Here is a 27,091-nt window from a genome sequence, read left to right as displayed (position 1 = left end):
ACACACACACACACACACACACACACACACACACACACACACACACACACACACACACACACACACACACACACACACACACACACACACACACACACACACACACACACACACACACACACACACACACACACACACACACACACACACACACACACACACGCAGCAAAGCAGAATGCTCCGTTTATTTCCCCATTACAGCCTGGCTGATTCACTCTTCAATAGTTTTACATGCTGTTCAATCTCAGCTTGCTCACTTTTAGCTTTTGTTTATCATCTGTGCACATAAAAACAAAGATGTTGAGATTCCTATGGAGATTGAGATCATTATTGGAGTTAAAGAGCAGTTTTAAAAATTGAACCTCATGTTCAAATATATCATGCATTAAATGACTTGGTACAATACAATCTGCAATATTAGTTTAAACGTTGGCGGTCACTTATAGGGGGCTTTAAGGAAGATAATATACACTTTAGTATTGTCTCTATCAAAAATGGTCAAGATCACATATTTTATTTTTTTTAGCAAAAGTAAAGTGACCAAGTGTGAGGCCACAGCATACGTCTTGTATTTCAGGGCTCGTCACAGATGCATAATTGAATTGACTTGCATGGGTGAACTTAATTGCCTCCCGTGCCAATGAGCCCTGGCTTGGATGTCGGAGCAGAGTGTGTATCGGCACATCTGACTTTTAAAGTAGCCGGCCAACGAGCATAGCCTTCCTCTCACAGCCTGTATGGGCAGAATTTAACTAGGGGGTGATTCAAGACTAGTCAGCCACACTGTTTTAGTCAATGCACCCCGACAGTAGAGGACATGGGTAAGGTGTGATTCACAAGCACTGCCTACTGCGAGGCTGAGGCTGAGCCTGGCAGGGGACAACAACAAAAACAGCAACACACATGGACAACACAGCCACACACACATGCACAGGAATGTAAAAATAACAAAAAACTGAAAAGCACACATCTTGTTATCTCTTTCTATCGTTCATTATCTCACCCTACAAACACATCCACTGGTATGGACCAAGCTCAAATCTAAATTCAGTTTAGATGCTAAATGTACACTATTTTGTATCACTCCTCTAATGCTATTTATAGTGTTTGGGATGAGATCATATCCACCTGTCTTCTAGTTGTTTCCAAATGAAAATCAAACATGAAGCTGTGTCGCCATCTAGTGGTGATAAACGGACACACAGAGCTGAGCAGTAGGTACAGACAGATATGCATCATACAGATAAGCACAGTGGACTGATATATCAGTTTATATTTATTGAAAGGGTTTCTTTAAGTTGGCTAGTTGGAAGATATGAATTAACATAGCTTCTGATTAGGAAGATGATATGTACCTGTACAGTTAATATAAGGTGTCCTGTTTTTTGGTTGGTTGTACATAGTCTTTGGAAAACAGCTTTATACCATTTGAGGGCAGCTCTATATATTGCTAGTGCTAAGGTAATCCTTGTTTCTGGAATCATGTTCAATGATGTAGCCTAATCTATTGCCTCCATATGCTATGGATTAGCATGAAGGAGGCTATAGAGTCAGCCCATTTCTCTTAAAACTAATGACTACACCGCACACAATAATGTTAGTTTAGTATAAACCGCAATACCTTAAAACAACAATGAATGAACCAATGATGTGTAAATGCATCGTTTTGTCAGGAGGATACATTGCAGTGTTGCAGAAGAGTCACCAGACATTATATTCTGCCCTCAATAAGTAAGGATAAGAACCTGCCAGGATACTACCTTTACAACTACTGAACAGGATTCCACAACATCAGCAGATATGTCATATATTTTGTGAACAAATATGAAATGGGCTTTCAGTGGCTTTTATACTCCGATTTAAGTTTATTATGTACAACTATTTATAACCTTCAATGATTTATAGCAAGGCCTGTAACTTCTTTTAGATTCCTATTCAGTCCAGACAAACTGAATACATCATGGTTTCCTGTTGGATAATGAGATCATGCACTATTACTGGGAAAGGCTATGATTACCAGATTTAGGAGTAATCCACTCGCAGGACAAACAGAATCCCTGAAATCAGTCAAACACCTGCTGGTGCACACAGATAGACAATCATTGAACGTCTAGGATGTATTAACAGTGTGGTTTTGTTTAATCCTGTTTCCTGTATTACACACACACCCACATGCACCAGTCTCACAGGTAAGGCAGTGCCCCAACACATCCTGACAGATGAGAAGCACAGAGCCGGTGGAGGAGGAGTGAAGGCGAGCGGAGATGTGGTTAGCGTCTCCATTCATCATGATACCGCTCTACAACGGCAACACGTCTCACACAGCTGAAGGAGGTAAGTGCAAACTGAACACTATGATTTCAACATGTTTTGAGACCAAACACTTCTTATTCTAATTGCCTGTTCAAATAACATCAATACTATCTACATTACAAAGCAGAATGAAAATGTTCACTTGCTGTGAATCTGAATAATAAAAGTGCCTAAATACTTAACTTCATCTTCAAAAAATAGGTAATCAAAATTGTTTTGTCTCGATGTGGGATCTAACATGATGGGTTGAAATGTGCTTAATTGTTAAGATCTGCTTGGCTGAACAAAATGAATGCATTATTTGTGATTAAGTGCAAACAGAGGCAGAGATATTGGAGGCAATAGATCAACAGTGGGCAGGTTTCATTGTTCAGCATACAACAGCCACTTCCTGGACACACTGGTGACGCTCAGAGACTAAAGAGACTGTAAACTCAAAAAGGCCCTGGGAGAGGGTGGGTGAACATATCGCATTTAAAGCAGGGCTTACGACCTACATTATTCTACAAGTTATTCTAATATTGAAAATAATATCTATGGCATCATAGAGCTTAATGTTCAGAAAGTACATGGTATAAAACATGTGATTACCAACCTTGCTTTTACAGAATTATGTATAGTTTCATTTATGTGGAGAGAGAACAATCATTTCTTCATACATGTATTTAGACTGTTGCTAACGCCACAGTATTCTGCATTAAGAGCACACAAGTTCACAATAATGTGTTCATGAGTCAAATGAGTGTATGTACTGGAAATGAACATGGCAGGTGTTAAATGCTGTATACGTTAGCAGGAACACTTTAGCAGATGTGTTTGACTGGATTTCGTGGGTGTTAAAGCGCACTCAACAATCGTTTTTTTTAAGTAAATCTTCATTTACTTGTTAAAGCGAGTATTATTCAATTTATTAAGCGGCATTGTATAATGTATTCCATTGCTCTGAAATAACTTTGACAAAGATAAATTACTCTAGAAACATTTGAACAAAAAGTTTGTTTTAAAAAACATGAAGTCTGAAAGACATGGAGAAACAACTAATCATTGAGGGTGTTACTGAAGATCAAACTGCATTACAGAACGTGTCAAACCAGTGTTTGTTCACCTAAACTAGGACCTCATATTCAAACAGTCACTTGATTTTTATTTTTCAACCAATTCATAGAATAATATCTTTGGAATATATCCAAACACAAACTTTTGTTTAAAGTCCAATGTTTTTATTTCCTACTATCTGCAATATCTGCGCAGTGGTTGAGGTTAGTGAAAGTGAGTGGTTATAGGAAGTAAACTATACAGTTAAAGGTGGGGTAGGTAATTTAGGAGAAACCAGCTCGAGTGCGCTAGAATTTGAAAATACACAACCGTAAAAAATGTGTCCCTTCCTTCAGACTTCCTTACAGAGCCCCTCCTCCAACACACACGAACATGACCAATGAGGGCACGAGATAAGTGTGTGCACAGATGGAAGGCTGACAGGCAGGTAGGCCATCCAGTTACTTTAGCCGGGCCGGCTTTTTACAGCACTACGGCTTCCACAGATGACATTTTTTTATGGATTTGTTGTCAAAGCACTTCAGATATTCATTGCTATCGGGATGTTAAGAGCATTCCATGGAATATAACAAAAAGTGTATCTCGAGCCGGTTTCTCAAACGTACCTACCCCACCTTTAAGGTACGGTTACACAACCAGAAGACCCGATGTAAGTAAGGCAATAATGCTTATATGGTTTAATAAGAAGAAAGAAAAATAAACATGAATGGAGATCTCTCACAGGATCTCCACTCTCCTGCATAGGATTCAAAAGTGTTGCACGCCCGTCCACCACCCCATCCTTTATATTGCTTACTATAGTGCTTTGTTGGTTAGTACAACACATTGACGTTGTACTGAAAATATAAGGTGCGGATTCAAATGTTGAAGTACTTCCTGATGACACTGGGCTGCTGTTTCACAATATATCTCTCCATTTTCAACACACATCAATATATTAAGAATTAAGTTGCATAACTGCCTCTACGCCCTGTGCTTAAATCCCAGAGGTGCTGAACCGCTCGACAGTATTCTGCAGCCAGTTTGAGAATGGTCGGTGGTACTGCTACATCCTCCTGGTTCTCTTTACCTTTGCCCTTCCTGTCGGGATCCTGGGAAACATCGCAGCTATAATCAACTACTCCTGCTTCAGGAAAACATCGAGCACCAGCAATATTTTCCTGTTGAACCTGGCCCTGTGCGACTCCGCCTGGATCCTCACCTTCCCCTTCACCCTCTACGTTACATTCCAGAGGCCCCACCTCAAAGGCATACACATATTCTGCCAGTTCAAAAGGATTTCCTTCAACATCAACACATACGGTAGCATCCTCTTTCTCACGCTCATCAGCTTCGATCGCTACGTCGGGACGGTGCATCCAATCAGCTCTCTCCGTTGGTGGGATGTGGGTAAAGCCAAACTGTGCTCAATTTGCACCTGGGTAACATTGGTACTCTCTTCCATTCCCGACTTATTTGTAACTTTTGCTTTTCAGAGAGAGGAAAACATCAGTACGTGCATGGACCACATCCAGGGCCCTTTTATCTATGTCAAGACAATCACCATTATCAGAACAATCATAGGCTTCCTGCTTCCATTCAGCGTCATGTTGGCCTGCTACATAAAGACAGTTCGTGTTTTGAGGGGTCTCCCGAGAGGTAGAACGCACAGAGGAGCCCAGCGTGCCGGAGGGAAGCCCCTTCGGCTCATCACTGCCGCCATACTAGTCTTTGCCGTTTCTTTCATGCCTTACCACGTTATGATCGTCACCCTGGTGTTCATGAGGATCAATAACCAGGTCACACTGTCTAATACCAACGTCCTGTACGCCTCCTATGAGTTCTTTGAGGCCATATGCAGTGTGAGCAGCTGCCTGGACCCGGTGCTGTACATTGTGGCAAGTGAGCAGTTCCAGAGGAATCTGCTGGCCTTAAAAAGAGACCGGAAGCTGTGCTGCAGAGCCAACAGGAGGGTCGGGGTGATTGGGTGAATCTGAAGCTTGAATGTTTGACTAGTACCTTGTTTGTGTCCTTGTTACACTTGTGCCACTGGAAGATATTCATGGGAATATTATGATGACCTGTGTATGCTGGTAAATTGCACTGTTATGGAACTATAATAAGTAGAATAAGAGTAAATCAGCATTTCATTCTCATTTATGCTTTACAATTGTACATACAGTAGTCTGAACAGCAACTAACACCATTTTCATTATCAGTTATTCTGTTTAATAGTTGCTCGACTAACAGTATTGTCAACATATTTAAGAAAACTGTAACAAATGCCCATTATAATTCTGGCTAAAGTGGATATTTTCATTATGTTTTTTTCATCACCAAAATAATTTAAACTTTGAAATATCAAACAGTAATTATCACGATCTCATATTCGCTCTCATCGCTGAATGTTGGTTGTTGGTTTAATTGGTGACAAAAAATAACTAGCACATTGTCCAAATATGAATTAACAGTAGATTAAATTCAAATGTATGTTCAATTATTTTTGCAAAATGCACTGATTTGATCACATATACAGACATGTAAAAAATGAAAGGAACATAGATAAATGGGTGTAGAACTGTAACAAATGTAGATGCTTCAAAACAGGACAAAACACAAAATGTTCCCCTTTAATTGTTTCCCATCATTAACACTACTGTATGTGAGTCGAGCCTCTGCACCTGTATTACAACAGGCAATCACGGGAGAATGAATACATGGTCCTATCATATATCTGCGATGGTGTTGTGATTAACTGCTGTTATATCAAAACAATACTGCGAAACACTCAACTCAAATATTTTGACTGTCGTGCGGTGAACTGGAAAACACACGGAAAATGTGATGCAAATGAACAATGAAAGAACTAAACACACCAAGCCTTGATGAACCAAAACATGGCTCGTGTTTGGTCCCCTGTATTATCCATATCCATATTGATTTTAAACTATAGATAGCACTGTCTTTTGAATGCAATCACTGCTCCTTGTTTTCAACTCAAGGGCACCTTGATCTATTTTAGGTTTCAGTACGCAGCTCTACCGTTTCCTGTTTTGATTTGAAGCATCAAAAACAACACTCTTGCCCTCCTTAGGGAGCCTAATGAATCTGCTCCGTCAGACACAGAGCGCAGACAGAGAGATTTAACACTGCCAGGATCTTTGCATCTGCACACGAGCATCCCTATTCATGACACATCTGCTGGGCCGCCGCAGCATCACAGGGTGGTTAGGGAACAGCCATGACGACGGCCACTAGCCTCCCCTAAGCTGAGTCTGTAACTAAGTGTGTCTGGATAATAAATCAGAGCTGGGAAGAGACAGCAGAACTGCCTCCCCCTGCACACTGCAGCTATAGACCCGAGCAGCTGGCTCATGGGCCACTGAACTCCTGTACCTGCTCCTGTAACATCACTTCATTATGTTGTTTATGGCTCCAGACCAAAGGAGTCATCCATTTCAGGTAAATAAGCAATTTCCTTTTGGCTGCTTTCTTTTGTTTGGGAGCTCTTGCCATTATTGCTCTGTGTATTTATCTCCCTCTCTGACGTGCAAGCACCTTTAGGTTTTAACCTTTACTGCAAGCTCATGGAAGTTTACGGGACAAGATAAGCATATTAACAATGTCTTTGTGAAAATGAAAAATGATTTGTAGGTTCATACAATGGTACAATATCTGTTTCAATGGTTTTATGTTGTACTTATAAGTATTTGGAATGATTTGTGCTCAAATACACAAGATAAGAACTAGGACTGAACGATTAATCGATTTTAAATCGAAATCGCGATTTGAAATGATGCGATTATCTAATCGCAAAGCCTGCGATTTTGTTTTACTTTTTTTTTTTTATTACATTTTTCAACTTTTGTTTGTTCTTCTTGTGTGTCAGTCATCCACACCAATCAGAAGTGCTGTGCTCCACATGTACCAGCCATTGTTAACCAATAAATACTTTTCCAAATGGCTTCCAATGGAGCTTTCCTAGATGGTTTGGTGAAACAAAGCATCTGAGTCAGGTTAGCAATGCTCCATCACATGTGTTACATCTATGACAGGGTGAATCTTAAACTGAAGCTTGACTTTAAAGCAACCCAACGGAAGTTTCATGTAAGTGTAGTTCTTTCACACGTAGCTCGGGCTGCGGGGGTGCTAGAGACGGGAGCACGTTGATGCGACCTTCCTAGCTGGAGATATGGCCGCATTTTACAATAAACTTCCATTGGGTCGCTTAAAAACAAATATCCCAAATCGCAATATTTGTCAGAAAAATCGCAATTAGATTTTCCCCCAAAATCGTGCAGCCCTAATAAGAACCCAACTGTCCAACTTGAATTCAGACGTAGAGGCAGTGCAATGCTGCAAACACGATGCTGACATATCATCTGATTGATAAACTGTTGGCAAATATTTGTTATATACTCATTCAGCAGACAAGAAGCAATCATTTTGAGTCTTGTTTGTGGACAGCTTGTAAATTGAATTCCAAAACTTATACTTATTTGATCCTATTTTGATCCTGGGGAAATTATCTGTGGTTTTATCTGCAAAATAATCCAGTATAGATAGACACAAGCTAGTATCTTACTGATGAACTGTGTCTGCCGTTTGATGCTAAACAGACTGTGTACAATACAAAATGCTATTGCTGGAAACCAGGCTGAGAAGGGCAGTGAATCTGAACCTCAAACAGCTGCCGTACAGAATAAGACAGAAGCATAAATCTAGGCTGCAGTGCACAGACACCAGAGCAATAATACATTATTTACAGAGGAGGGGGGGCATGCCTCTGAGGCTCCTAATATAGATTGATCTGCTACTGAAGGACAGTGTAAATCATGCAGCTCTACGGGGGATCATGCGGTTGCTGAAGGCTGAATAGTCATGAGGTTGATAATTATGCAGATAACTGCTAATCAGCTGTATAGATCAGCCGGGTCACAGAGCTATTTGTGGATTACTTTGCAATACAATGTACAGATTCAAGAACGGGGTAAATGTACGCAGTCAAATAGATGCAGAATCAAATATACACCTAAATGATTCATCAAAAAGACAATCAACAGAATAATCAATAATAAATAGTTAAGTGTCCTCTTTATGTTACAGAAAAGTAAACATAAATTGCTGTATGATTTGGAACATGGAAATTATTTTTTAATTATGACAATATGGTTTAAATGTTTGATGTCTTATTCCAAACCCTTTATACTACATCACTGACATTTTATTATATTATTATTATAGATATTAAATAATGTTAAAGTCTCTTAACATTGCTTTAATGGTACGTTCAACATGTATTAGTATTGTGATGACATGACTGAGATAGATGGCTCTCACTTTCACATAATCATTTCAACACAAAGAAAAAGGTCTGCCACCTATTTGTAAATTAACAGTTTAGTTTATTTCCGGATATTGTTTCCTTAAGCCAAAGGTGTCATTATAAAGTGTAGTTCAGTAGTTTCTACTTAACTAGAACATATTTAATTTGTTTTTTAACCTTAAATGTTGTCTTAATTCACATAGTCTGTCACAAGCTATTCATACATGCATAATCCTGTGCGCCTCTGCTCACTGTAAATAGCAACATGACTGCACAACGTAAATGGATCGAAGGATTGCAAAGAAACCATAATGTGACAACTGGATTAACGTTTGTGTTGGTTTCTGGGAGAAAATCATAAATTGTGCCAAAAACGGGGAAAAGAAAAACACTTAATCTCTAGAGGCAGGCGGAGGTATAATTCACTGCAGAAGCTTTCCAGGCCATCATAAATGATACATGATAAATGACGCCGGCGATGTGTCAGCTCTCAGAAACAATGTCAGACTTAGGACACATTGAAATGAAGTTGAGTCTAGCTTCAAACAGAATGAGCGTGAACATGACTCTGGTTATGCACTGGTTTGTGAAATGGAATCCGAATAACACATTATTGAAAAGTAACCGCAGAAAATACTTTTAACCTTCACAAGCTCTGATTTCAGAGTGCTTTTCTCCAGTCTCTAGTTCAGTAGTTTCTACTTAACTAGAACATATTTAATTTGCCATGATAGAAAAGAAACAGAGAAGCTGCACATGTTTGTCACTTTAGCCTGATAAATGGCTCTGGTGATTACAACATTATCATAATCCTTGCTGATTAATTTCCTGATGATAAATGAAAAGACTAATTGTTTTTGCACTAGTATAAATAGACACACACACACACACACACACACACACACACACCTCTTTGACCCGCAGCAACAAAGTGCTGTACATAAGCCATTGCAGCCTTTGCGTGGCACAGTAATAACATATGACAGAACCCAGATGGCATCCTGCGGGCTCCACTCATCAAGATCAGGGGAAGGGGACGAGAGGCACTCCAACAACAGAGCAACCAATGACATATCTCACATTTTTACACACACACACACACACACACACACACACACACACACACACACACACACACACACACACACACACACACACACACACACACACACACACACACACACACACACACACACACACACACACACACACACACACACACACACACACACACACACACACACACACACACACACACACACACACACACACACACACACACACACACACACACACACACACACACACACACGATGTGATCTCAAGAAAGAATCCATACTGTCTATTCTGGACAGATCTTAGTGGTCTTTTTACTTAACTAAGCTAAACATTATCCCAGCTGTAGCTTAATATGTAACAGTCAGATTTTAAAAGGAGGGTGATTGATCTTCTCCTCCAAATCTTAGCAAGAATGTGTGAAGGTGTGTTTAATATTCATTTTGGGTAGCAGGTTAGGTAACACTTTAAATGTCTTGAATGTCAAAGGAATTCATATATTTTATCCCAACATCATTTGACCAGTAGTGCTTTTATTGTGGTGTCATCATCTCATGGATGCTCAGTCAAGTTTTAAGTATCCTTTGCTGTCAATTACCCCGGCCTATCAAAAATATTTAACATCTGACAACTGTAATGTAATACTTTTTTTTTTTAAATAATTCTGAAAATTCAGCTCAGATATTGAAATATTTGTATGTAGGTTTTGACCAGTGCGTTTTTACTTGTTTTTCAGCCTCACTTTTAGACTCTTAGTTTTTCAAATCAGGCCTTGATTTTATGAACACTGCACTTCCACTAAAAAGGACAACATATTTGTGTACTGCAACAAAGTCCTTAATCACGATAATCCCAAAGGAGTATCGGCCTTAAAATTCTAATCTACGGCTGAACGCAAACAAACCACACTTGAACCAAAACAGACAGCTTCCAGACCTTACATTAATGCAAATGCTTAATGACAGCTCGTCTCCCTCTGAATGACCAGAAGTCATTGGCTCCCGCCCACTCCATTAGAGAGCACACATAGCCTTGAGTGGTGGGAAAGAACAGCATAGGTTGTTTCTTGAACCTCAATGTTGTCTTAAATCACATAGTCTGTCACAAGCTATTCATACAGAGCATAATCCTGTGCGCCTCTGCTCACTGTAAATAGCAACATGACTGCACAACGTAAATGGATCGAAGGATTGCAAAGAAACCATAATGTGACAACTGGATTAACGTTTGTGTTGGTTTCTGGGAGAGAAAATCATAAATTGTGCCAAAAACGGGGAAAAGAAAAACACTTAATCGCTAGAGGCAGGAGGAGGTATAATTCACTGCAGAAGGATTTCTAGGCCATCATAAATGATACATGATAAATGACGCTGGCGATGTGTCAGCTCTCAGAAACAATGTCAGACTTAGGACACATTGAAATGAAGTTGAGTCTAGCTTCAAACAGAATGAGCGTGAACATGACTCTGGTTATGCACTGGTTTGTGAAATGGAATCCGAATAACACATTATTGAAAAGTAACCGGAGAAAATACTTTTAACCTTCACAAACTCTGATTTCAGAGTGCTTTCCTCCAGGTATTAAAAGCTTTGCATGGACCGTGTTCCTATCCAGAAGTGTTCCCACTGCCTGCCTACACATCAGAGTGCAGAAGAGATATGTTGTATAGAGATCTGCAAAGACATGACTTGCCGGATGTGGGCCTGTGTGACAGATCTATAATAGATGATAGATTTTACAGTAGGCTGGTGCTGTAGCGCAGCTCTTAGGCCTTACCTGGGCTGGGATTACATAACTGCCTCTCTGAAATGTTGTGCAGGACACATCTCTCCTCTCCAACTCTCAACCATCTCTTTCCCTCTCCACCACAGATCCCCTGCATCTGTGTGATTACAAACACACACATGGACCTTTTCTCTCACACGATCGCTCATACAAACACAACATATCGCCACTCTTTCGCAGTTACAAACACACACCCACACACAGAAACACAAACCATCTGTTTGGAGGCTTGTTGACGTGCATTAGCCGTACCTGGCTGCAGGACGAGCTGCACTCTGTCTGTCCTCAAGCAAATGGAAGTATATAAACCCTGATCCTGACACACTGGGCCTCACTGTGAAACCTCACTGAGAGCTACTTCTCAGCTGTCATGAGTGGAGCAATACGGCACACTATGGACAGGAAAATGTGCTTCGTTTGTGTGACATTTAAATGATGCCCACGACTACAAATACAACTGTAAAATGGGTCACTTCATCTAAATGAACACAAATACAATGTTTCCTCACAAAGCTGTACTGGTAACGTTTTATTGTTGCGGTTTTGTTTTTAGAATTATTGATTATGCGCAAAAGTTTGTGTTTCCAGAAACAGTATCCCTTACTTTGGATAATCTGCATACCATGCAGTTCAGAACCTGTTCAGTGGATAACACAGAGTAGCGCAGGCTTTGGTTATGATGTGATCAGGTAACCAGCCGAGGCACCACAATCATAACCGTGTTACATTTCTGTCAAGGTGTGGATTTAAAAAAACAAAAACAGGATACAATATGTTATTAGTCAGTTAGAGACTAGTTGGATAGCTTTTACCCCCACTTAAAGTGTATCTGCTAGTGCTAAGCTAAGCTAATCATACCCTAGTGTTAGCTTCACAATACGAGTAGATATGGGTACTGTATCAATGTATTAGCACTAACCATCAGCAAGAAAGCACATTGCCCAAAATATCAAACCAAACCAAAGATATCTGCATGGATGGATAGATAAAACTATTCTTATGTATCTTGGGTTCAATTACCATTTTCTTCTATATTTATTGACATCATGGATCAGTGTTTCTCAACCTTGCCTGACTGGTGACCCTGTTATTAGGACCAAAACATCTATGGTGCAGTTCAGATGTTTGTCTTGTGACTGTCTCATATTTCAGAGCTATTTCGACATAAAACGATACCAAATATATCTCTCTAACTTAATCCAAGGACCCTGTATGTTTACAGGATCAAATAACCCTATGTGGAGAGACAGAACAGCTGTGATTATCACTTCCAGCAACTGTCCACCATTTGCAGGAAAATCATGTGTCCTTAAAGCTATTTTCCATGTCTGTATTTGCACAATATGTCACTATGCACGCATGGCTTTCTATTTCTGCTCAGGGAAGATGATTACTCAGGGAACTAACCCCTCTCTCGATCTTCCTCTCTGCCCTCCAATTATAGTCATTAATGGTTCATACCAAGGAGATAAGCCAGGGTGGCCAATATTATCCCGCCTAAGTGAGCTGTGAAGTGACTAGGAAATGAAATGCACGAGTTGAATAGGAAGCTGTTTAAAACAAATGACGGGCTGATGAGATTGGAGTCACGGCCTTGTGAGAGGAGAGTAAATGGAAAGAGTCAGGCTGTCAAGAGAGTGAGAAGAGAGAGGAGGTTGGGCTTGTATGAATAAGTGATACAGATGGCAAAGGAGAAATGCATTAAAGAGGTGTGATAGGTCGAGGAAGTGAGCAACACAACGACTGAACCACCTCAAATATGACAGGTGTTGTTTTTCAGAGGCGCTTTCATAGCAGGAAAGTGTGTGTATTCAAACACATATGGGTTGCATTCAATGTAATGATATCATAGTCCTGATAGTATGAATGCTTTTCTTTTGTTTTTACTTGACTATGTGCCCTACCCTTAAAGAGCACCCCATGTTTTACTTCAACATCCCCTTGTTTTTCTTCTCCAAAGTAGCATTCCCTATTTTTCTTTATATAAATCTGAATTTTCATCATTGTCTATTGTTTCACTTCTTTAAATGTAAAGACCCGGAATGTTTTCTCATGTCTAAGCTTCCTATCGCAAATACACATAACAACTTGAATAAAAGTAGTGGTGCTTTGTTTGCTTTTTCTTGGTGTTCACTTTGCATATGCATCTTAAAAGGGGTAGAGTGGGTGTGAGTAGGTTGTGCACCGTGACAAAAGGTTAAGCGCCAAAAAGGTAGAGATAAAAAGCAGGACAAATAGACCAGAAAACCAAGTAAGACTTCTACGAGTGTTTTCTCTTCTTCAGTGACTGATTATTTGTGTGTGGATCCAACATATTAAGCCATGAATAGCATCAACTTGGGATTTAGAAATGGTGATAATGTATTTTAATATATGTAATGACTGGTAGTTGCACCCCTACACAAATTAGAGAGAAATTAAACTATTTAATTCTAATGATAAGTGAGTTGAAGAGAGTTTTATGAGGGAGAGGAATGGGTGCAGGAGCATCATTATGAAGATGTGAGCCGATTGTTAATACATGAGAAATGCCTTTTATTGCATTAATATTTGAGAAATGTGGACAATTAGTGTAAGGTGCTTGGTGACACCCGCCAGAAAAAACATTCAAGAGGAATGTTCCCTCCGTCAGTAAAGCCATTACTCTGCACATTCCCCTGCATTAACGTGTGCATGACTTACCGAAGAGCTGGCGGTGGAATATAAACTTCCCAGCTAACATGCCGGTGATAATGGCCAGTATCCAGCATATTACTTTCAGGGCGTTCCATTCGAGGCCCGGGTACTTGTTGAACAGGAAGGAGAAGCAGTTGCCCACCACAATCATATGGGCCTCTGTCTGACTGTGAGAGATGGGGTCTTCCGCAAAGATGAGAAAGTTAAAGAAGGTGACCAGGTAGGCCACGATGAGACGTGACCACGGGTGCTGGAAATAGTAGCGGAAACGTGCATCTATTTCCATCCTGCTGAGCCCCCCCCAGCCACACTACACCTGAGAGGGAGAGAGGGTGAGAGAGAGAAAGTCAGATTACATTATACTCAAATCAGCACGGCAGATTAGAGTGAAACATCCCTCAGATTGAGATTAGTGTTCGGAGTGTAACTGAGGTTTGGGAGAGATTGTGAGATTATGCTAAATTCTGTGACAACTCTGTGCAGCAGCAGTGCCAATAATGCACCTACACAGAGATGTCTTAGTGCAGAGACAGGCTTTCACGTCAATGCAAAGATTATCACACACACATGTCAGAGAGGGCTTGATCCGTCTGGATGATGGGGATGCTATGACAGCAAAGAATCAGGTGCATGAAAACAGGTTGTTAGCTGAGCTCACAACTTAACAAAAAGCTGAACAAAGATGAAGCCTTTTAAACTAAATTCTTCAGTCAGAAAAACAGGTTGAAGTTTAGTGTCATACCTGGATAAGGTAGAATCTTGAAGTGCTTAGCTGTAAAGCACTGGCTCTTGAAAAGGCTTATCCTCTCAGCCTGTCTATTCTGTGCTCCCCTCAGAAAACGTGTGGCAGCATTACGCGTATGCTCTGTTGGGGAACACCTGCCAAGCAGAGGCAGCGCTTGGAGTAACTTCCCAACAGTCCCCCCCTCTGTATTCTTAAAGCCCACACATGACACCCATCGACTTCACTCCGAACTCCCTCGCTGTAGCCCTTTGTGACTGGTCTGACTTTGCTCGACTGAATTCCCCAAACCAGTTCCCTGCTTTGACACAGCTTCCCAAAATACCCCACAGTGGAAATATTAGATGATGTAACGTCTCCAGAAATAGAGCTGCCAAAGTGAAACCCCCATGTGGCGATTACATTTCACCAGCATCATGTTTTATCTTGTCATTCGGATACTTGCCACCTTGGGTCTTAAAGCGATTCCATACACACTTAATCCATGTTCTGCCGTTATCCCATTATACACATTAAGAGGGGCTGTTGTGACATGGGACCTGTACCCAGTTTGAGGCCAGTGCAGAGTCCCAAACATGCATGGAGAGGGACTCAGCTGGCACCCAAAGGACACCCATGAATACAGGAAGAAAACATGCAAATAATACCCAAAAAGGACTCATCAACCTGGGGGCTGACAATGATGGATATGCATTTGAGATTGCAGTAGAATCTGCAAGAACCGTGATATCCTAATCACCATTATTATCATCTTGCTCATGGTAGGGTACATCCTCTAAACTCCCTGGCTTTTCCTAAACCATGTAAATTACTGGCCCAATAGACCTAAGTGCTGCCCGCAGGAAATACACTGAGTGGTCCGTCAATTCGGGACACATCTGTCAATTCCGGAATGGACTACCGTGTAAAGAGCATAAGTCTGTGACCACACACATCCCCTCTAATGTCACAACAGCGATGACGCCAAATGTCACATCGCCGACCTCACGTATCTCGCAGATAACACAGGCTTGACTGGAATTATCTGATTACACAACTTTAATATCGGTGCTCCAAGAGACATCTGGGACGGCCGAAATTCGTGCAGACCTTACCTGCTTGCAACTCGGTAATATAATGTGTGCACGTGCGGTGGATCAGCGTCATGAACGCACCTGCTCCACGCCGATGTTGCTTTCAGTCGACAGCCGGGACAAGACGCCCCGCTCCCGCACGGCTCTCCTGTCACATCAAGCCGACAGCGGCGCTCGAATCATCCCAAAAAAGAAACGATGCGGGAGGGTTTTTGTGGAGGGATTATCCATGAGACCTGTTGTTGGTATACGACAGAGGCATTCCCAAATCCTCTGCCATTGTGCTGAAGCGTCCATGCGCCGGGCGGGCTAGCTGAGCCGGGCGGTGCTTTGTCAGCAGGTTCCCGCCGGGCGGTGCTGTTTCTGGGCTGTGAACGGGACGCTGCTGCTGTACAGAGGATGGAGATGGCTGGATCCACACAGCACGCATAACATCTGTGCAACGCAATGTAGCCAACACATTATTCACCAGCGTCAAGCGAGAGACAGTTCAAGTATAATACTTCCGCTTTCACATTTCAAAGTAAAACGTGATAAAAAAAGTTTGTCAATTTAACCTACATAGAATAGATACATACAGTATTGGCATGTGCTTACTTATTTTAATGCATTTTATTTTATTTGGGTTTCACATATGCTTGTTATAATTTAGTATTTTAGTACTAAGATAAAATGCAATTAATTATTGTTATTATTATCATGATACATACTGCTGTTTGTTTTGTTGCTGTAGGCACAAAGCCTGTATATTGTTGTTTAAAGGTTGACATTCCGTTAATAAACGAGTGTTGGTTCTTTGTTTTGCCATTTTATTGAAATAAACATTAGAACATTTAAATGTGGCTCTTTTTTATTAAAGCTTTTTATTTCTACAGTTAACATAATGCCTTGTGAATATCAGCAATGCATAAAGCAAAGACTGTATGTAAAGACACATACATGTCTCAATAAAATGTAGCTTAATAGCATTCACTTCTTTGAGGTAGTTCAACATTATAATCATTCATTTGAACTCTGAACTGTGCTACGCATGCGTATGCCAGTTTAAACTACAGCACCAATCTTTTTAGGACAATAAATAAAACCCTTATTTTGAAGACCGGTTCACATTATTTCCGGTGTGACTCCAGCTGTGACCACATGATCACATCCAGCTGTGACCTGTGACACATCTCCTGAGATTCCCTCTGGTGACAGGATGAGGACAATTGTTTACCGAGGAGTGGGAGGGACATATGGCAGAGGCAGGAAGCCCGGTGGCGTCCAGATGTTGCAGGATTTCACGCCAATAGGATTTGCTGCCATGAAAGCAGGACATATCTACGTGAATACAGATCAGAATTTAAGAGTGAACAAATAACTGACTTGCTTTAATTTGTGTTCCAACCCTGAGCCTATTGGTAAATATATAAAGAACCAATCTAATATTTTTGAATTCCACTGTATAGAATAAAAGAATACCGGTGTAATAATAAATATTGTCAATTTGATCATGTGACATTAAAAGCAGATGTGGGTTATCATGGGCGTCACTTTGTTAGAAAAAGTGGTGGGGACAATTTCTCCAGATTTAACATCAGCATAGCAAAAGACAACATATGTACCTTTGTGCACACAACGAGTATACAGGTACGGAGGACAGAACATGACATGAGTACAACATAAATACATGTATAAATAAAGTAATACATACAGGAATACAAAAAATACACGAATAAATACATTTGAAGAAAAACTGAAATAAATAAATTTGGAAATAAATGAACATTAATACTTTGTTTATTTCTCTTACTCTTAAACATAATAATTGTCATATAACAGATTTAGGTCTTACATTATAATTTCATAATATTAATCCTATTAAGAAATGGTAATAAAAAAGGAACATATATATGATAATTGTTTAATTATAAAATATATTATAATTTTGTCATTATAAAATATATTACAATTGTTTGACCAGGTCCTGTGATTTAGATATTGATGACGTCACACGGGGGGCGGCTCTTGTGGATGTAGTTCTCTTCCTGCTTCCCTGCCCTGGTTTCGCCTGAACAGCTGTATCAGCTCTTGATCCGACGAAAGACACAATGTCACATCAAACGGGCATTCAAGGTAGATGCGTTTCCCTGCTTTCAATGTCTCTTCCATTATGTCTTGTGTTGTGCGTGTGTGCCATTCCCGGGTGAGCGTTAAGTACCTCCAACAATTCATTGTACCCAGAAGCTAGCGTCAAGTTAGCTAGCCACTCCTAGCTAGCTGTGAGCTATCGTGCTGTGTCTGATGATCAGCGGTGCCCTGTTTGGGCACTTTAAGGCTTTAATCCCTGAGCATTTAGCCAGTTCATGAGCCACCTAAATCACGGCTAGTGCTACTCCATTTTTTTCCTCTACAATGTTGCAAAATGCATTAGCTTCTCAGTATAAAGCTGTAATCCTGCAACGTTAGTTTATCTTTCTAGATGGATGGGCGACGCCTTCATTTAAACAAACTGCTGGCCTGGTAGACCAACGGTGTTCCAATACATTCATGAATAGCCATTACCTGCTCTGTGTTATAATACAAATAGTCTTGACAAAAGGCGTGACATCCTGTTAAACATGGCAGCAACACCGCGGAAATGCTTGTCTGTTTTGAGGTAAAGCAACCTGCAAATTATGTCAGTTAATAAGAGACAGGCATATGTTGTGACTATAAATGTCCCTTCTGACTCCAGGCCACCGTGTGACATTGGTTTTTCGTATATAGTTGATACTTAAATGAACTATGATCAGTTGGTATGTCTGTTTAACTCACCTGTCAAAGTCTGTCAAGTCTTAATATATCAGACTAACGAGTTATTATTTACATGTGTGCAGCAGAGGCGTATGCAGGGTGTAGTCTAGGTCAAACTGCTATTATTTACACATACATGTTTATAGCTCTCCACACCTAACATGTAGATACAACTAAACTAAATTCCTGTGTTTGAATAATAACACTGCCGTAGAAAAGCTGTGTAATAAATTATGGTATTTGACAATTGACCACATCGTCTATGTTATAGGGAATTGTTCCTTGCTTCCTGATATCGGAGAGATATTTGTATTGTGCCTGTATTTGGGTTCAAAGGTGGTTTGTGTTCTCATCTGTACGACTGAAACCATGCAGCCTTCTATGCATTGTAACACATAATACACATTAAGTGTTTTACTGTGCGTTTCGTAATTGTTTCATTATTGCTTGATGAGGATATGACCAAATAATTTATAAAAATGTTCTGCTTGACTAAAAGTATGTTAAAAGGAAATGGATTATTTAGAAGTTTATGTTAATAAAGATACATATAATCAATAAAGCTTTATTTAGTGTCTAACATGTGGTAACCTGGTCCACAAGTTAGTAAGACTCACAACATTTTTAGGTGGAAACATTTGAATCAGATGCTGAAAAAAGTCGTGTTAGCAGGAGCGTGCAGTTCATGCAGGCATCAGTTTAAAACCGTAGAAACTAACACCCTTCTGTCTTTTCACAGCGGGTAATGATGTGAAAGACATCTTTGCCAAAGCCAGGAATGGAGACCAATATCGAGTCATAAAGGTCGTCATTGAGGCCGGTAAGCAGTGTCCCAGGGTGTTTGTGTACAGCTCCTTCTGCCAAGAAAACACTTAACTCGTACTTCTTCTCAGACGTCTACTAAAGCTGACATTTCAACATTGCTAACAAATCTGTGCACTGCTGACTGTGTTGTTTTACACATCTGCTTTCCAGAGCAGCTGACTATGGGCACCACCGGGAAAGCATCAAAGAAGTGGGACCAGGAGTACGATTCCTTAGTTGTGCCCCTCCTGGAGGACGACGTGCCCTGCTATGTTCTGTACCGGCTGGACTCCACCAACAACCAGGGCTACGAGTGGATCTTCCTGGCCTGGTCTCCAGACAACTCTACTGTGAGAAAACTTAGATGAATAGCTTTTCAAGATTCAAGGCTTTCATTGTCATTTGTACATAGCTACATATGTCACACATCTTAGGTCACAGGCTGCTCCAGCAGTGCAACACAATACAACTGATAAAATAGTGCAAGTAAATACAAGTAGAATAAAAATAGTGCAACTTCACAGCATTTTGTCCTCCTCTGCTTTGAGCATCAGTTGGGTGGGGTTACCACATCAGTACTGCATAAATGTAGGCAACAGACCGCTTCAAAATCTAAACTCAGGCAGATTATGGTGCTCTCCAAATAACACGGTTAGTTCCAACCTCTCATCTCTCCACTGAAAGTCCGCCCTCTCAGTGTTTCACGATTGTTGTTTTCTTGTCATGCAAATGTGTGTTTTGCATTTGCTGTGCTCTTGTCCCATACAATGCAAGTCATTGTCATTTGGTTCCATCAAAAACTTTTGGTGGTGTTGTCACTGCGATCCAAAATAACCGTGCCAAATAGACACACACACGTGTTGTTTCTGTAGCAGTGGAAAGAGGAATGTACAAGGAGAGCACGGTGCCAGACAAAGCCATGTGGCGCTCTAACTACATACTGACATTTAACTTAAATTCACTTTCTGAGAGCCACATTCAAGCTTCACATTCCTGCCCTCTCTCCAAAGCACCTCGCTGCAGGCTGAGGCTTGCCTGGCAGTCGCATGATGCTTTCACAACCAGCTGCTAAACTGAGTCAACTCAAGTCAAATGTATTTATTTAGCCTATAATCAAGAGTGTGTTTTAAGAGGGCATTTAAAGGTACCCTAAGGAGTGTTCGACCATTAGTAGTGCTATGGCTCGATGTTTTACTTATAAGTAGGTCCCCTTTTGCTACTTAGTTTTAATTAACAGGCGAAGCATCAACAAAGGCAGGGAAGAAGATTGCTCGCATGTTATCATATAAACAATGCTGAGAGAAAACTCAAGTGTATGCAAGAATATAATCAATCACTTAACACAGTTCTAATTATGTTCAGAACATAGATGTCTTGTCCAGCACAAAGCAAGAAGGAAAGATCAATAGGGAAATATGTTATCCTCTGAAGCTGCCAGATGTAAGCTCAAGAATGTTTGATTTTACTAAACGATAAACATTCTTTCTACATATTCTCAACAGGTGCGACATAAAATGTTATATGCTGCTACCAGAGCCACACTGAAGAAAGAGTTTGGGGGCGGGCACATCAAGGATGAGATTTTCGGTAACACAAAGGTAGGTCTTTAGAGGAACCCATTCTACTACTGCCATTGTTATTCTCTGTTCTTACATCGTCCACTAAGCTACAACTGCATCTGTTCGTGCAACTCTGTTTTGCAAAAGGACAACGAAGGATCCTTGAATCCTTAACATTTGCGAAAAGCTCTTTGTATGCCCTTAAGCCTCTGTAGCAAACCCTCAAAAGTTAAGCTTCAGTCTAATACATGTATGGCAACCAAAAGGACAGAGGATGTGAGTCAAACTGTATTGCTGTACGTTGTGTGATTGTGCTGTGATTTGCCCACCCAGGACGAAATGAATCTGAGTGGATACAGGAAATATCTGACTGTCCAGGCTGCTCCGCTTCCCCTCACTGCTGCAGAGGAGGAACTGAGAAAGATCAAACTGAATGAGGTGCGAACACACACACACACACACACACACACACACACACACACACACACACACACACACACACACACACACACACACACACACACACACACACACACACACACACACACACACACACACACACACACACACACACACACACACACACACACACACACACACACACACACACACACACACACACACACACACACACACACACGGATTGAATTTCTTGGCTCTTGTTCCCATGCGCGTTGTCACATAATAACCCATGGCATGTTGACACGTTGAATTGCCTGAGTCCGTTCTGAAGTGGCTGCTGTGGATAGGGCTTGTTCTCGGTTCTTAAAATAAACGACACCACGTCATCCTTTAATCTGAGGTTTCAGAGGGGGAACAAATAGCAGCTCACGGCAGTATTCTTCCTCAACACATCTGCCGTCTGTGTGAGGTCATATCAATGAAGGCCAGCGATGCATCCTTCCAAACGGCACAAGGTCAGCAGCAGTGCCAGTGTGCATATGCTTGCCCCGGCAGTATCAACAGAGAAAAGATGCTGATGCGTGAGAACAGCCGGATGTTGGCGGGGACGAATATATTAGGGCTTGGACAGCACATAGCTCTACGGCTGCATACCAGTGGAATAACAGTCCACTCGTCACTTCTATCACTGCCAATCGGTCACTTTAAACGTTTAATAAGCATTACTGTGGTGTATTCTTTCTTTTATGTCAGTTCAAAAGACACATTATGCAAAACGAATGGACCATAAAGTACTCTGAATATGAAATATATTCTTGTTTGCATGTCTGAGCTCTTTATCGATGTTCAAATATATATTTGAGAGAGCGTCATGCAAATGTATTTCTCTGTAGTTCTGAGCACTCGGCAGTGATTCTGCGTGAAGCACAGGTGAGCTGTATCGCTGTGCTTTCCCTTTGTTGTTGGCAGAGAAAAGATAAAGGAATACTGTAATGGGATATCCCGCTAATGCTGCAGGCGTGTTTACCCTGCAGACCGACTCCACCAGACAGAAACATGGCATCTGGAGTTCTACTCTTCGGACTTTGTGCTGCTGTTCCCGCTTAAATGAACCCAAATGAACTGTTCTGCTTTTTTGAGAAACTACCTTTTTCCAATTGCTGCTCTCCAGACCTCACCACACAAACAAGAACTGTCTTTCTTACCATATATGGAAGTGCTTTGAGAAGTGCACTCCCTCTCCAAAGTATGCTCAATTAAAGACAGCAGCAGAGCAAATGGGAAGTGAGGTTTGTGCTCGTCCCACTTGACCAGCTGTTGAAGGAAGATAATATACCATTAATCTGGACCGCCTGGATGGAAAAGGGGCTTTGACATATTTATCATTGCTGTGCTTTGGAGACTGCCTGCCTTTTACTAAGCAGATGGATAAAAGACCCACAATCCTTTTTGGTATGCGAGGTAGCGACATCGGAGGCTCAATCATGTTTGCACGGCATTTCATTTTGTGGGAACAGAGCTCTAAAAATAGATGCAATCCATCAGAGTAATCCCCGCCAGCATTTCCAGTTTTCTGTCTGATTTGGTGGAGGCGCCTCGTCACTGCCGATACAAGCGCCTCACCTAATCATCAAGCTCCAGCAAGCTGCTCGTTGCCCTTCTTACTTTCTGATGACAAGAAATGAGAAAAACATCTATTATATTTTACTTATCCACAACTCTTTATCATGAAACTCCTGACAGGAAATGGATGTTTGGATGTTTTTCAAGAGTAGGATTTGTTCTGTTCTGACTTGTGATCGGCAGCATGATGACATACACGTGGTGGTGTGTGTGTGTGTGTGTGTGTGTGTGTGTGTGTGTGTGTGTGTGTGTGTGTGTGTGTGTGTGTGTGTGTGTGTGTGTGTGTGTGTGTGTGTGTGTGTGTGTGTGTGTGTGTGTGTGTGTGTGTGTGTGTGTGTGTGTGTGTGTGTGTGTGTGTGTGTGTGTGTGTGTGTGTGTGTGTGTGTGTGTGTGTGTGTGTGTGTGTGTGTGTGTGTGTGTGTGTGTGTGTGTGTGTGTGTGTGTGTGTGTGTGTGTGTGTGTGTGTGTGTGTGTGTGTGTGTGTGTGTGTGTGTGTGTGTGTGTGTGTGTGTGTGTGTGTGTGTGTGTGTGTGTGTGTGGCCTGGCATTACTATACTTGTGGGGACCTAAATCCCCTAAATCACGTGTGGGGACTCGCCTCCCTTATGGGGACAAATTGGAGGTCCCCATAAGGTCGATCATTAATTTTAGGGTGAAGACTTGGTGCGGGGTTAGGCATGTGTTGGTTATGGTTAAGGTTAGGATAAGTCTCCAGGAAATGCATATAAGTCAATGTAATGTCCCCTGAAGTGATGTATACATGGTGTGTGTGTGTGTGTGTGTGCACGTGCGCGTATTAGGTCAAGAGCATGTTAGAATCCACATACTCACTGTTTACCACAGAGTCCTATTCTAGATTCCATAATGAACTTGGTTGTTTGAGCATATATCTGTATAAATATGCCTCTTAATAAAGAAGAGACCTTTTTGAATGTACTTTGTAAAGTAATAATAAATGCCACCTATGTGTTATCTATTTGCTCATTAATGTGTCTATGGCAGGATGACAGGAAGCTGAAGTGCCTCTTCCTGTTTTTTGTGATGTGTTCAGGTGCAGACGGACATCGGTGTGGACACCAAGCAGCAGACTCTGCAGGGAGTGGCCTTCCCTATCCACCAAGACGCTATTGCAGCACTTGAACGTTTTAGGGACAAAAGAGTCAACTACGTACAACTGGTGAGTCCTTAAGAGCAAATCATTAGTCACTTTATGACCTTTGCCCCATCAATAAGTGATAAACAAATCAAGTCTCTTTCCTTTCATTACATTGTGCTGGGAGAGAGGGGGTGTTTCTGGTCAGGAGTTGTGTACAGACCGACACAATGAGTTACTCATTTTGCCCCAAAAGCCTTTGTCCTTCTCATTGAAATTCAAAGGCTTCATGTCACCACTCGGATCAGATCATCGCCAAGTACAAAGGAATAATTGTGGCACTGCTTTGTCTCCGTTCCCTTTTTTGTCTGTTATCCTAAAAGCTTCTCAAGACAGCAGAGTGTTTGATGTATTTATCTAACAAAGGCATTTGTACCGTAAGTGTTCCACCTCAGACACCTGAGAGCGAGGGGAATGCTTGATTTCATTCACTCACCCCACACAGATGTTCCTCATTTGTCTAGAATTCCAAGCATGGTCACAAGCGCCTGCCACCAACCTCGTGAGTAACTTTTCCATTCCTTTGTCTACAGGAAGTAGACGCTGAGAAGGAGCTGATTCGGTTGTCCAACACTGAGCCAACAGAGTTGAAAGACCTGCCGCTGAGAATCCCTAAAGAATCTGCACGTTACCACTTCTTCCTCTACAAACATTCCCACGAAGGCGACTACCTAGAGTCCACAGGTGATTCGATTCTCACAACTTATTATGAAAAGTCAACTCTATTATTTCTATACGTTTCTTATGTTGTTTCGAATTATATTTTGTGTCTGCTTTTCTAATTGTCTTTTCTTCCCTTTGCAGTGTTCATTTACTCCATGCCCGGGTACAACTGTAGCATCCGAGAGAGGATGCTGTATTCCAGCTGCAAAAACCCCTTGGTGGACATGGTGGAGCACAGCCTCCAGATCGAGATCGAGAAAAAGGTGAGACTATCCATCATGATAAAATACTTATGGCATGCACATCTTCGTATTTTTTTGTCACATATTTTAAGCCCTTAAAACCTTCTTTAAATCCTGATTATTTCTCAAAATGTTTCTAATTAATGGGCAACAATCAACGTTGGAATTCAGAACTAACATAATTATGTTTCATTTATTAATGATTAGGTCAGTTTGTGTTTGGTTTGATCGAGAGCTGCAACAATTAGTTCACCCTCAGGAACATTTTCAGCGACTATTTGGATACTTTTCAATGAACAATGCTGCAAGTTCACTGGTTCAAGCGTCCTAAATACTTTATACTGTAAATGGAACTATTTCCATATTGAATTTTAATTGAAGTTTTTATTGACAAAGCAAAAATAATGAGTTGATGCCGTAGTTTGGTAAGATTCTTTGACTGGGAAGCATGACCGTCACATTTGTCATTTATTTATTGCTTAATTCATTACTATTGCGCAACACGACATCACCTTTTCCTTAAGGGACCCCCCTCACTTTGATCCAGTGAGAACATCTCAGACACGAGACGGAAATCCCTTAAAAATCAAAACCTTTAAAGTGGATTGAGTAAATGTTTTAAGAGTCTTTAAAGGGACAATTTGCCTCCTGATGTGGATTCAGTGCTAAAAAGTAAATTCATGAGGTTATTTGTTTAGTATAGAATAAAGAGTGTGTTTTCTGTTTCGAAGATGATATTCGAAACAGATGGTCACCACAAAGTAGAACCTTTAATACTTCAAAAGAACATGCTTTGCTTAAGGAGGTTTTGATTATGTTGTGTCTGCAAGTGCATCTGCTCATATGTTCGGTCTGTTTCCCAGTTGGAGATCGACAACGGAGATGAACTGACCGGTGACTTCCTGTACGAAGAGGTGCATCCCAAGCAGCATGCACACAAGCAGGCCTTCGCCAAGCCCAAAGGCCCCACCGGGAAGAGGGGCGTGCGCCGCATCACCCGCCCCGCCCCAGAGGGAGAGGAGAGAGATTAAACAGACCTCAGCACCACCACCTCCACCCCGAGCACGTTCCACAGTGGAGCGTTCCTGCAATGGGGGAAATCATATTTGACACGCTTGTTTAAAAGAATAAGACGACAACCTCAAACGCCCGTAAACATCCCCAGAGACCCAACTATGCACGCCAAGGACAACTGAGCAATGACACACTTCAGAATTCTCCATTTGTAGCCTGCCAAATGGAAGCATATTCACGTATGTTAGTACAGTCACAACTATTCACAATGATTTAAAAGAGGCCCAAACAAAGTCAAATGTGAGGTTTCCACATTGTTGCCAGCTCTGAGACTTTACAAAGTGTCAATGTGACTAATGTGAACTTGCGCCAATATGATAAAAAAAAAAAAACATTCTGAGTTCACATGCGTGAATTCTTAACTTGCATTCCTTAAGTCTGTGTCAATTAATGTGTTTGTGTCTAATATGTTGAAATTGTCTCCTACTGTTTGCACAATGAAGTGCTCCAAAGCAGAAAAGGTTATCCCACTTGTGTCTATTGATTCCTTTTCACAGTGCATTTTATATTTGGAAAATTGACTTCTTTTTTGATATTACTGTGGTTTACATGAAAAAAATCATCTGCTGAGAAACTTATTTTTCTATGCAAGTGCTGTAAATGTACATATTGTAGCTGTGTGATGCTATATGATTAAGAAACAGTCTAGTCTGTGTTGGTGAGGATCACAGTGGAAAGACTCAGTGCTTCCAGAAATATTCCATCAGTACATCTCAGAGGAAGCTACTCCAACTTTGCTGGTTCCCAAACAGGAGGGCAACCGGATAGGAAAGGGAATAATATACTTAA

At 41.1% G+C, this 27,091-nt stretch overlaps 2 protein-coding genes across 3 annotated transcripts in view; one reads left to right on the top strand and one right to left on the bottom strand.

The window, feature by feature from the left end:
• Window positions 1–16,629, bottom strand: part of tmem117 (transmembrane protein 117) — a 41,175-nt gene extending 24,546 nt beyond the window's left edge. The window contains exons 1-2 of one of the 2 annotated variants that reach the window (XM_034085567.2): window positions 16,029–16,629; window positions 14,199–14,508 (exon numbers count right to left, since the gene is read on the bottom strand). In XM_034085567.2, the coding sequence (XP_033941458.1) occupies window positions 14,199–14,478 (280 nt within the window). In that variant the 5' untranslated portion in view covers window positions 14,479–14,508; window positions 16,029–16,629. The remainder of the gene's footprint in view (window positions 1–14,198; window positions 14,509–16,028) is intronic. The other variant, XM_034085566.2, reaches the window with a different exon arrangement.
• A 1,380-nt stretch (window positions 16,630–18,009) lies between these two features.
• On the top strand, window positions 18,010–26,771 carry LOC117447745 (twinfilin-1-like). Its single transcript, XM_034084611.2, has 9 exons — window positions 18,010–18,122; window positions 19,522–19,602; window positions 19,758–19,936; window positions 21,089–21,184; window positions 21,479–21,583; window positions 24,222–24,347; window positions 24,857–25,007; window positions 25,128–25,249; window positions 26,092–26,771. Exons 1-9 carry the CDS (start codon window positions 18,098–18,100, stop codon window positions 26,257–26,259), a joined length of 1,053 nt encoding a protein of 350 aa, XP_033940502.1. The 5' UTR covers window positions 18,010–18,097; the 3' UTR covers window positions 26,260–26,771.
• The last annotated feature ends 320 nt before the right edge of the window (window positions 26,772–27,091 follow it).

The sequence above is a fragment of the Pseudochaenichthys georgianus genome, chromosome 6 (genome assembly GCF_902827115.2).
Source record: "Pseudochaenichthys georgianus chromosome 6, fPseGeo1.2, whole genome shotgun sequence".
In the NCBI taxonomy this organism is placed as follows: domain Eukaryota; kingdom Metazoa; phylum Chordata; class Actinopteri; order Perciformes; family Channichthyidae; genus Pseudochaenichthys; species Pseudochaenichthys georgianus.
This window is presented reverse-complemented; position numbering and strand designations above follow the sequence as displayed.